At 52.7% G+C, this 11635-nt stretch overlaps 1 protein-coding gene across 1 annotated transcript; it reads left to right on the forward strand.

Annotated features, from left to right (window-relative positions):
- Window positions 1-2166: 2166 nt before the first annotated feature.
- On the forward strand, window positions 2167-6972 carry LOC144728766 (anterior gradient protein 2 homolog). Its single transcript, XM_078608404.1, has 4 exons — window positions 2167-2511; window positions 3254-3330; window positions 4196-4259; window positions 5251-6972. The coding sequence occupies exons 1-4, from the start codon at window positions 2298-2300 to the stop codon at window positions 5382-5384; spliced, it is 489 nt and encodes a 162-aa protein (XP_078464530.1). The 5' UTR covers window positions 2167-2297; the 3' UTR covers window positions 5385-6972.
- The last annotated feature ends 4663 nt before the right edge of the window (window positions 6973-11635 follow it).

Raw genomic sequence — 11635 nt, forward strand, 5'->3', positions numbered from 1 at the left:
GCTTGGTTCCTTGAGAAAGGTTTCTATTTGGTGTGGGAACATGTTAACACCTGCTGTTTTATTGCCAGGAAGGCGACAACCTATTCCTATTTTTCACGTGTGCCACGAGTCGTGCGTTATCGCAAGCGATGACGTGACAGCGACTAATACACATTTGAAAAACTTTTCCGTAACGTCTCATTCCGGTACGTATGCAACAAAAATAATACGTTCAAGAAAATAACTTAACTTCATAGCATTGCTACGTTATGGCAAAAACCGCGTTTTAATCGTCGGATGTATGAACACCATTATATTTTTCTCTATTTGCTCACCGATTTTGATTTTAATTCAGACCCCTCTAGAAAACAAATCTCAACCCCCTCTTGCGAGCGGACGGGACCCGCTCTTGACCAGCTGCTGCGGGAGTCGAGGGTGCACCTGCCGCCCACCATCAACTCGAGGCCCCTTCGCACCCCGCATGCAATCAGGATGTCGCGAGTCAAGCGTCGACCTGTGGGCACTTCTCGTGAAACCCCAGCGAAGTGTCAAGTGGACGCGTCCATCACAAGCAGAGGACGCCTTCCAGTCCACACACGCGTCAGTCAGCTACGCTGAAAATGCCCACGAGATTCGGGATTCAATCACCAAAGGACATTTTATTTAAAAGGGTTTATAATCGCCACGTTGTTACCTACTTAAAGCAAGTCTAGCTTTAAGATGCGTGTTGTGTGCATGCTTTATTAATACAATGGTTAATTGATATTGCTCCAGTGAAATAAACTCATCTACAATTACAAGCGAAAATCCAGTTTTATTACTCTATTACTTATCGTAAATATATCTTATCAAAGATTTAAAAGACCACTGCAAAAAATCCGAAGCTATTATTCATCCAATCACATAGCTACCAATAGTAATTTATTTAAAACAATTCCCGTGTCTGTATCCATGACCAAGAGTAAAAATTTAATAGGACAATATCGAACGCGTTCAGTCAAAGGCAATTAGCTCATGAAATCCGTGCACTTCTCTGGCGATAGCCGCGGATGGCTTCTTTCATTCGCTGTCATTTCACGGTGACTTTTTATTCGCACAAGGACGATGTGATAGAGATGCTTCCACGGTAAAACGTTTCGGTGTTTTTTTCTGTGAAGAAATGTGAAACGCCTAACTTTGCCATTACAGTCATTGCAAAAAAAAATCCTCTTTGTGAAAATAAATCCGCTTACAGCAATGGGAATAACTCTCCTGCGTGTAATAACATCAACATTTCCCACTCTAAAAATGTTAAATATTGGTTTGACTGTTCTTGACTGTCATTCTGTGTCGAGCAAATGTAAATTAAAGTTATTTCAGAGGTAGCTCTCTGGTGTCTGCTTCCTTAGGCTGCTCTCGAATACGGAGGCTTTGCACGGCTCTGCAAAAGATCCCATTATGCAGATAATTGGAGAGGTGGGTAATGGGGCCACGGATCAGAGGACTTCCATTGTATGTTACACAGCGACAGTGATCCCCTGGTGTCGCCCTACTTCCACTGTTGGAGTAAGTCCTGTTAGCGAACACTAATGAAGGCCGGCACAGCACACGAGAGGGTGGTGTGGCAAACACCACGCCCGGCTGCCTTTGTCTCCCCACTGCTGATGTGTACACACCCGCACTCGGTACTAATACATTGCGGAGTCGACCGAGCAGAGGGGCAGTCCAAAATCGGATGCTTACCACCAATGCTAGCAATGACCGGGGAATCAAATTGAGGTGGTCAGATTAGTAGCGTAGTGCGGCACTCACTCTTGAGGGTGAGTTGTTACACACAGTGACACACAGTGACACACAGTGACAACAACTCACTCATGAATGGCTCGCCCCCCCCACTGGCCCAGTAGTTGGAGAGCCCTCTCCAAGCCATTAGGCCTAATGGCTTCAAGGGCCCTCGCCTGGGTGAGTGGGCTTCCTGATGGGCCCCGGGTTCCGGGGAGCCCCCCGCTACTGGGCATTCAGCCATTGGCCCAAATGGAGCAAGAGAAGGGGGGGCCCTGCCCAGTACCCAGTGCCAACTGGGCACTCGCCTATTGGACAACTCCGTCACCCCCCCCCCCCCGCTCCCCCCGATCGGGCCACCAACTCATCCCAACGGAGACCTAACGAAGGGGCGCTATATATTGAAGCCGGTACATCGTTCAAGCTCCCTCGGATCAACAAAGCACACACGGCGCTGAAACGTGCAACCACGCGTACATCGCAACACGCAGACCACACGCCACACGTGTACACACACGCACACGCACTCGGGCTTTGAAGTTTTTTCCCAGGCAGACATGAAGGTCCAGGTTCTGTGCGCGGTGCTCACGCTCGCCGTGGTGGCGACAGCTCAAGAAGCCAAGAAAGTCCAAGTGACGAAGACGCTGAGCAGCGGCTGGGGCGACTCCATCAACTGGGTGCAGACGTACGAGGAAGGGCTCAAGAAGTCCATGACGGACAGGAAGCCCCTCATGGTCATCTTCTGGCTGGAGGAGTGTCCCTACTCCACAGGTGAACGCGGCGACGAGCTGGGCGACAGCTCAGGAGCCCCAAGCAGTTGAAGGGGCCCCCGAATTGACGGACGAAATTGAGTTTTTATTGATTGAAATATGTCGGCTCATATTGAGCGCCGAATCAACGTGGCAAGCTGAATGACGTAGAAACCGCCCCTTGATCTCGTGCGTCTGTCTCCTGTCTGCATCTTCTCACGCTGCGGCATGCGTCTCTACGTCTACACTTCTCTCTTATCTCTCACCACGTCTGTACCTCGCCTCGATCTCTTCTCACGTCTCACTCGGATCGTATAAAGAGAACGAAGGGGTTCCGCCCAAATGTGATTTTTGCTCGGGGCCACCCGATGGGTTGGCACCGCCACTGTGACCGTGCACCAGCAATGGGCAGCTGCCACACCTGGAGATCCGTTTGACTTCTTTCACACCGTACGTAGCCAACCATGCTAATCGGATTTGCGGGGAGAGGACAACAAACTGAAAGACATCCCAGGTTGTCCTTGCAAAAGAGACGCGTGGTGTCAATGCGCTCTCTCCCCTGCTCGTGCATTAAGTAAAACAACATCTATGGATGTGTCGTGGGGCGTCTGTGATTGTGGTGGTGAGCTCACGTTGACCGCGCTGCCAGCCTCGGCGTGGGATGCACGGGGAAGCTCGCGCCGAGCGTTGCTAGCGGGTGCCGTGTGACTGTCACCAGCTCTGAGAGACACATTCACTAATGGTAGCCGTGTGACTGTTACCAGCTCTGAGAGCCACATTCGCTCAGGACAAAGACCTCCAGCAGCTGGCGCAGAACGACTTTGTCATGCTGAACCTGCAGGTACGCTCACAACCACCACCACCACACTCACCACCACCCTCACCACCACGCTGACCACACTCGCCACCACCACGCTCACCACCACCACGCTCACAATCACGCTGAACACCAGAGTCACCACCACCACGCTGACCACCACACTCACCACCACACTCGCCACCACCACGCTCACAACCACCACCACGCTCACAATCACGCTGACCACCACACTCACCACCACACTCACCACCACACTCACCACCACCACGCTCACAACCACGCTGACCACCACCACCACCACGCTCACCATCACCCTCACTACTATGTTCATCATCACCACCACGCTCACCATCCTCACGACGCTCACCACCACAGTCACCACCACACTCTCCACCATTCTGCTCACCGTCAAAGTGCTCGGCACCACTCTCACCACCACCACCACGCTCACCATCACGCTCACCACACACCACCACCGCACTCACTACCACCACCGCACTCACCACCACCACCGCACTCACCACCACACTCACTACCACCACCGCACTCACCACCACCACCATGCTTAGCACCACGTGTGGTCCTGGCCCCTAAGGGAGCGAGCCCAGAGCGAACAATATTTGTGCACCCCCCTCCCCCCTCCGTGTGCCGTGTCGCCCTTCACAGGTGCTGGCTGACAGCACTTCCCCCAACAGCCTGCTGAAGGCTATACGGGGGATCTTTGTCGTTGTGCGATGCAGGCACATTAAGACAGCATGATGATAATTCGCTGTCACTTGGGGTACATGTGTATAACATGTGTATAACATGTGTATACCATGTGTATAACATGTGTATAACATGTGTATAACATGTGTATCTGTGTGTGTGTGCTCGATCCCAACAGACTGAGACAACAGACAAGAACATGGCTCCAGACGGCTACTACTACCCCAGGATCATGTTCGTCGGTAAGTGCACACGATGCACTCATATCGCATTCCACGTTGCCGCACTAGCATCATTGGGGAATGCCGTCCGTGAGAATTGTCCTTGAGAATGTCCCGGGGCTTGTCATGCGCCGCCCACCATTCAACGCCGCAGGCAATCATCTGACCGATAGGTGGCAGCCATCTCAAGCCAGAGGACGAGAGGACTCTAGCCGCCCGTTTCAAAGACCAATGTGGGCTGGGTTGTGGCCCATTGAACACGCATATAAAGGATTTATAGTGAATAACTTTGTTTTTACGGGTTAAATTTTTCATCTTCCACGTGTGTGTGCAAATGGGGATTCATGCGTGAGGAGTCATTTTAGTTTTCGTTGTTTACAACTAAACGAATATGGCTATGAGGTGGCTCAGTTGGTTGGGGTTCTTCGAGTGAGTTTGTGGTTCGAGCCCAGCAGCAGCCCTGGTTAATACTACGGACGCATTTGCCGTAAAAAAATACTGCTGCAGTCGATCCAAGTGAATGACACTACCACTGCTACTGACACTGCCACTGCTGCTGGCGCTTTTGCCAATGAGACGACACTGACACCGCTTCGAGTGTTATGTACGTACGCTTGACTTCTTTGGCACCGTACGTAGCCAACCGTGCTGATCGGAGGTGCGGGGGAAGGACAAGAAACTAAACACAAAAGGCAGTTCTAAATAAATTAGTTTGTAATCTAGATTATTTAAAAGTGCATAGCTCCAGTGGCTTCCTAATATCGGATGGAAGAGCGTTCCAGACGGCCGCAGAAGCGCATCTGAAGGCGCCGCGTGATGATGCAGTGACCGTCTTCGTTCGATGGCTTTGCCATTACGAATGTGACTGGCACCAACACCGCTGCTAAGCACTGTCGCTAATGCCGCCGGCACTGCTGCTGCTTCTGCTGCTTCTGCTGCTTCTGCTGCTGCTGCTTCTGCTGCTGCTGCTGCTTCTGCTGCTGCTTCTGCTGCTGCTGCTATCGCCACGCAGACCCGGGCCGCAAGGTGCGAGCGGACGTGACGGGGCGCTACTCCAACCACCTGTACGCGTACCAGGCCGGGGACGAGGCCGTGCTGCTCGACTCCATGAAGCGCGTACTGAAGCTCGCCAAGGACGAGCTGTGAGCCGCAGGCCCGCGAGCGAGAACACCCGAAACCCTCTCTCCTGCGGCGTCACACGCGGCGTGGCGCACACACACACACGCGCACGCACGCGCACACACACGCACACACACGTACACACACACACGCATGCACAAACACATGCACACACGCGCACGCCAGAGACCAACACACACACTTTTATACAGCCTGGCTTGGGCAGCTGGCGTTGAGTGATATTCGCGAGCACGAGACCCCCCACAGGAGAGCGCATGGGGAGACGCGCCACAAGTTCCACCAACCTCGTGGTGCCACGTGACACCTACACCAGGTGTCACGTGGCACCTGCACCAGGTGCCCGGCAGCAGATTGTGAATCAACAGCGAGGGAGTGAATGGGCGAGCGTGCGCAGTGCATCTGCCCACCCACCGCCTCTTGCGGATCACACGCGCGCACACGAAAAAGAACACACTCAACGCGTTCGTCACTAGCACCGTGGCCCTTATAATGGAGGTATATTATAGGTGACGTTTCGGGCGATGGCCCTTCTTCGGTGCCCGTGTTGAGTTTTTGTTGTTGTTCTGCGATTTGTGCTTTTGCACCGCTGCCAATGCGGAGGGCGTCACCAGATGATCAGCTTCATCACGTGGGTCACGATCAGCGTCGGGTTCAGATGTGGTGGAACTAACGACTCGCCGCTGTCTAAGACCCGATGGGTCAGTGCCACGTGGCGATGACCGCGCTGGTAGCCACTGTGTCGTCACACAAAGATTTCGAAAGCCCCAATTTACATATTGGACAAATTGAGTAGACAACACTTGCGTGTGGACAATGCGATGATGGCCGTGCCGTCCTGTACAGCATTGCCCACCCCCCTACACCCCCCCGACCTGCCGACTCATACAGCCGTCCTGTACCTGCTCACCTACCAACTCACCCCCCTACCTCTTCCCCACCTGCCCATCAACATACCCACCGGCCAAGTTTGTATATTATACACTCCTACATATATACGTAATGTACATATGAACAATTATACCAACAGATATCTACATACATGCATCCCATACTAACATACAGTACATACAAGAATTATACATGCACAATTATTTTCTACGTCACCTTTTTGGGCCATGAATTAAATACCTTTCGCCAGTATTAAAATGTGGCATCGACATAAATTATAATAAAATCGCACATAACGCGTGTACGTTTCGGAGCTGGGTGGGCGATGGAGAGAGGCAGGGAAGGAGTTGGTGAGTGGGGAGACAGATTGCGTGGCTCTGGGAGATTTCAAATTCATTCTGACACCTCGCCTCTCCAACCCCGTCTCACCCATCGCGACCACCGCAGCTTTCTTCCTTCTTCCGTCTCGAACTCAGAGAGCACCCCCATTCAGCCCGCTTCTTTGCGCAATGACAGTCGCTTACATCATCGATGGTAACGAGACCTGACGGTGCTTTGGATGCGCACATCAAGCTGACACTGACTTTAACATCTCCCACTTCTCGCTCGTGTTGTCGTTCTGTTGGCGCAGATCTCATTCGCCGCATCTGGGCACGCAATCTGTGTTGTCGTTTGAATAATAAATTGTGCTGAGCTGCCTGATGAATTTGCCTGCTCATGCGTACACGCATAACATGTGTGTGTGTGTGTCTGTCTCAGCGTGGTGGGGAGCGGTAGTGTAGTGGTTAGTGCGGTGCGCGACGAACCTGGCGTCCCGGGTTCGATTCCCACTCACGGCTAACACCAGTGACGATTATCTGAACCGGTCCTGGGTCTCCCCTAGGTCGACTCAGCCTCAAATGAGTACCTGGTGCGGTGTAGTAAACATCGCCGCTGGGAAGACGAAGGCGACCGAGCGTGGTTGTTGGCCACCCACCCCCCCCCCCCCCCCCCTCGTGTGCTGTGCCGGTCTTCATAGGTGCTCGCACTTGCCCCAACAGTCTGTTGCAGGCTATAGGGGGATCGTTGTCTTTGTCTCAGCGTGGGCATTTAATGCAGCAGTTGGAATCTGGCTGTGAGAAAAGCTCGTGGGATCAGAGGCAGCTGCGTGCCGATGTGTAAAGCGGTGTGTGTGCATCACTTACCCATGAGAGTTTGGATTTTAATCTGAAAGTTATTTTTCACGAAGGTCACGCTTGGAATCCATATTTGCTGCATGAAAGAGAAACAGAATTTACCCAAATAAACCGAAGCACACGTTCATTAGTTTGCATCTGACCACCATGGTATGAATAAAACCGCACTAAATACTGCGAAGAATTTCAAAAAATGTATTTTAGCATGTAAGGCCCACCGAGCTGTATCGCGCTCTTTTTCAGGAGCTAAATGAAGTGGGCTATCACGTGGACATTTATAGCTGCCAAATACTCTAAACGCGTGTTTCTAAATGTGGAGCGGAAACCCCGGATGATCCAGAGACAAATCCACGCGGCCACAGAGAGAGAGACACGCAAACTCCAAATATACAGCAGCAGGCGTCAGGGTCGGGATCGAACCCACGACCTCCTGCACACCAGGTGAGGTAGTTAACATCTCCTAGCCACCGTGGCGCTTCCACACTGGTGAGATGTCTGGGAGTACCCACACTTTACCCCACCACACGTCAGAGGTCGAGAGTGGGGGGAGGGGGGGATTAATAATTCCTGCCCGATTATTTCAGCTGCCGCACCGGGAGGTCAAATCGAACCGACGACCTCGTAGAACCAGTCCAGTTGCTGACCACTGCACAGTGTCAGCAGCCCGGTGACTCAGTGCTATCAATGGCACGTCTCAAACCCGGAATGCAATGACATTGACGAACAAAAACCGTGGCTAATGTTTATTCCTCAAATGGCACAAGGGAAGTAAAACGAGGAAAGATTAAAATCAAGATATATGCATCGAATATTTATATATATGCGTGTGTGCGTGTGTCGGGTTCACATCTGACTTTGCATCTTGAACTCAGCCTGGTCTGTGCGTTGTCTGTAGCGTCAGCGCAGCACGGGGCTGACCACGTGGGCCCTGCTGGGCTGGAGCGCCCTTCGGTACCACCCGAGGTGACGACCCGATGGGAGCCAATTAAAGTGACACGATGCTACGAGAGACTCAGTTGAGAAGCTTATTGCGTCCATCCTGACAGTGTCAATAATTGCAGTCTCTGGCCAAATCAGGGCGCATTGTGAGGCTAAGTGGGGCTTGTGCACCGGGCATTGTTGGATGGGTGACCGCTGTGCATAGCAGGTGTTATAGGCTGCGCGGCTCCGTGGCAGTCAGTCGAGGGGAGAGTGACGCTAAACCTGTGTGGGTCTGCACTGCTGCGTGTCCACGTCGAATGCCCTCCTCTGGCACCACCCCGCACCGAGCAGCGTGGTGAAGTACGGCTCGATAACCCCCCACCTCGCGGACGGTGTCGTGAGAGCCCCACCCAGCAGTGGGTCGACACGAGCGCTGTGCACTCACAAAGCAAAGGGCACCGCTCAAGCATTGACGACTCGAGTGGTAGCGGACCGGCGGGATATCTGGCGCTGTGTGTGTCCACGTGCGAGTCACGGACTCCACGTGCGAGTCATGGACTCCACGTGCGAGTCACGGACTCCACGTGCGAACATTCCACTTGAAGCGATATCATCGAAAGGGAACCCCGCGTCACCAGCTGATGACGCTGCGTGTGTGATTGTCTTACAGCTAACAGAGAAGGAGCGTAAACACGACGGCGATGCCTGCTTCTAGGCAGAGGAATACAACGAGGTGAACAGAAGTGACAACGTGGCTGTCACACGGAAGTAAAACGCACCCTAAGAGAGTCGTAGCGAGGGTTCAGTCGGGCACCCTCCAGCTACCACGGATTGCGAGGATGGAGCGCCGCGCGTCATCGCTGCACATGAGCTGCACCACGTGGCGACGTGCGCGCTCCACGTCGACGGCGAAGCGACACCCGCACGCGACTTTCCAAGAGGGTGCTGGTTGTACAGCTGAGCAGCATTCCCAGTAAGGTGCAGATGGAAATGCTGCATTGACGCCAGGGTGCATGCGTATGGCTGAACATACAATCATACAACGCAGTGCAAATTAAATTGTATGATTGTTTGGGGGAGGGGGGTTATTTCTCGTCTAATTGCAACGGTGTCTCTCGACGCATTGCGTCTCCCAGCGGATGAGAACACAGAGAACGCGCAGTTGATTTAAATTAAACAGAGGCACCGCTGTGTTCGACTAATTTACCAAAAGGCATGGGGGCTGTGAGCGATCGGAAGGTTTCCTTGGCAAACGCGTTTTTTGTGTGGAAGTTTTCATTGCAAAAGGGACACAAACTGTGGGCCACGTGGTCTCTGCTGAATGTCAACGTCGAGGTCGAGGCTCGCTCTCGCCAGGCCAGAACGTAGACTGGGACAGAACAATGTCCCTGCTGCAAACAGCAGCCAGGCAAGTGGTTAGGAGGTCAAACGCAGAGAATAAAAAGAGTGGCTGACGGAGATAATTCCCAGAGGTGATCAAGGCGAGAAAGAGCGATACGCATTCAGCAGAGAGGGGCCACACTTCATAGCCTAGCTAGAGCTCACGCCACCATAGCAGGGACCTTTATCTAGCAGTGGATCGAGAATGGCGGGCCACAATGATCACAACAATGACGTTCCTAGTGTGGCGCAGCAGCGTCAGCATGGAATGGTTCTTCAGCAGTACACAAAGTCGGCTCATGGGAGCTGGGTTGCCACCTCTCTGGATTTACCCAGGAACATTCATTATCTTGTCGAGAAATCCTTCCCGGGTGTGTAACAGTGCCCCACTCAAGACAACGCAGTAAGGTACCCGGAGTTCTCCCCTCGTCCAGTATTGTCAACTATTCATCACTCTTCTCGCGATGGGCCTCCGGTTATTTTGTTGTTGAACCGTAGAGGTGGCAACCCCAGCTTTGCGGTCATGGCGGTAGTTCCACCGCAGCGAGAGTGGAAGATTGTTCCGAGCGCATGCCACTGTTGTAGAGCAACTGCAGGCGGCGGTCACCGCTCTCAGACAAAACCACTCTCGCGTTCTTCCGCATCAATGTTTAATGCCACAGCAAAGCGCTCAGGTAATATATAGGTAGCGTACATTCAGGTTTTTTTTTCTTTAAAATATAACTATCGATTCTATAAATAATTGCTTATGTGTTTTTTCTTCTTTTATTTATCTCTTTCCGGCAATAGTGATAGTATATATATGCATTGATTAAGGAATGCGCAAGCTGCGTTTCAGCAGCGTCAAGAAGCGTGTGGCCCAGAGGACGCCCGTGACCTCGCGTGGCCTCGCGTGGCCCCACGTGACCTCATGTGGCCTCACGTGACCTCAAGTGGCCTCACGTGGCCTCACGTGACCTCACGTGGCCTCACGTGACCTCGCGTGACCTCACGTGGCCCCACGTGACCTCGCGTGACCTCGCGTGACCTCACGTGGCCTCACGTGGCCTCACGTGATCTCACGTGGCCTCACGTGACCTCACGTGACCTCACGTGGCCCCACGTGGCCTCACGTGGCTAAGAGTTGCCGCGGCACCGCCACGCTGCGATGGACGCTACGTACCACACAAGATCCACCGTAGTTGCACCCCGCACACTTTGTTTTTGCTAAATATCGTTATATCGCGATTATCAGCGCTCCCGATTTTTGTGTGTGGTTACATTTGTCGATTTCCTGAACAATTGTGAAATATAATAAAATTACCCTCAATTATCAAACTTTTTAAATAGAAATATAACTATCCATTACATTTTCCATTAAATAATAGCTTTGCAACATATTTTTTTTTAGGAATTGGCAGATTGGCGATCGTATAACATCGCTGTCGATTTGTTTTCCTTAGTTCCTCGAATTGTTTAAGTAATTTTGTGTAACCGCCTGCTAGATTATAGGACTAATTCGGGCAGGCTAATATTGAGTTAACTACCGTTAACGAACCCTACAGTGATCTTGAGTTGTACCTTAACTACAACACACTACAAAAGCAGAGCAGCGATAGTAATGGTGAAACACAACCACAAGCTTATGGGAAGCTGATATCGCAATGATGATGATCGCCGCATCGCCAATTTGACGTCGCATCGGACCTCGCGGCAACGCCCGCGTCTGGTGTTGGGTGCCGAGCCCCTCCCCCCTCCCCCCGGGCCCCTCCCCCCTCCCCCCGGGCCCCCGGCGCGCGCCTCTCTCGGGCGCCGCTCAGAGTCAGCGGCCGCACCCGGGGGGGGGGGGGGGGTCACTTCAGCCGCAGCGTTACGGGGCGGAGGTCCAGAACATAGATTTGCCCCCCCCCCCCC

The sequence above is a fragment of the Lampetra planeri genome, chromosome 30 (assembly GCF_965212315.1).
Source record: "Lampetra planeri chromosome 30, kcLamPlan1.2.h2, whole genome shotgun sequence".
In the NCBI taxonomy this organism is placed as follows: domain Eukaryota; kingdom Metazoa; phylum Chordata; class Hyperoartia; order Petromyzontiformes; family Petromyzontidae; genus Lampetra; species Lampetra planeri.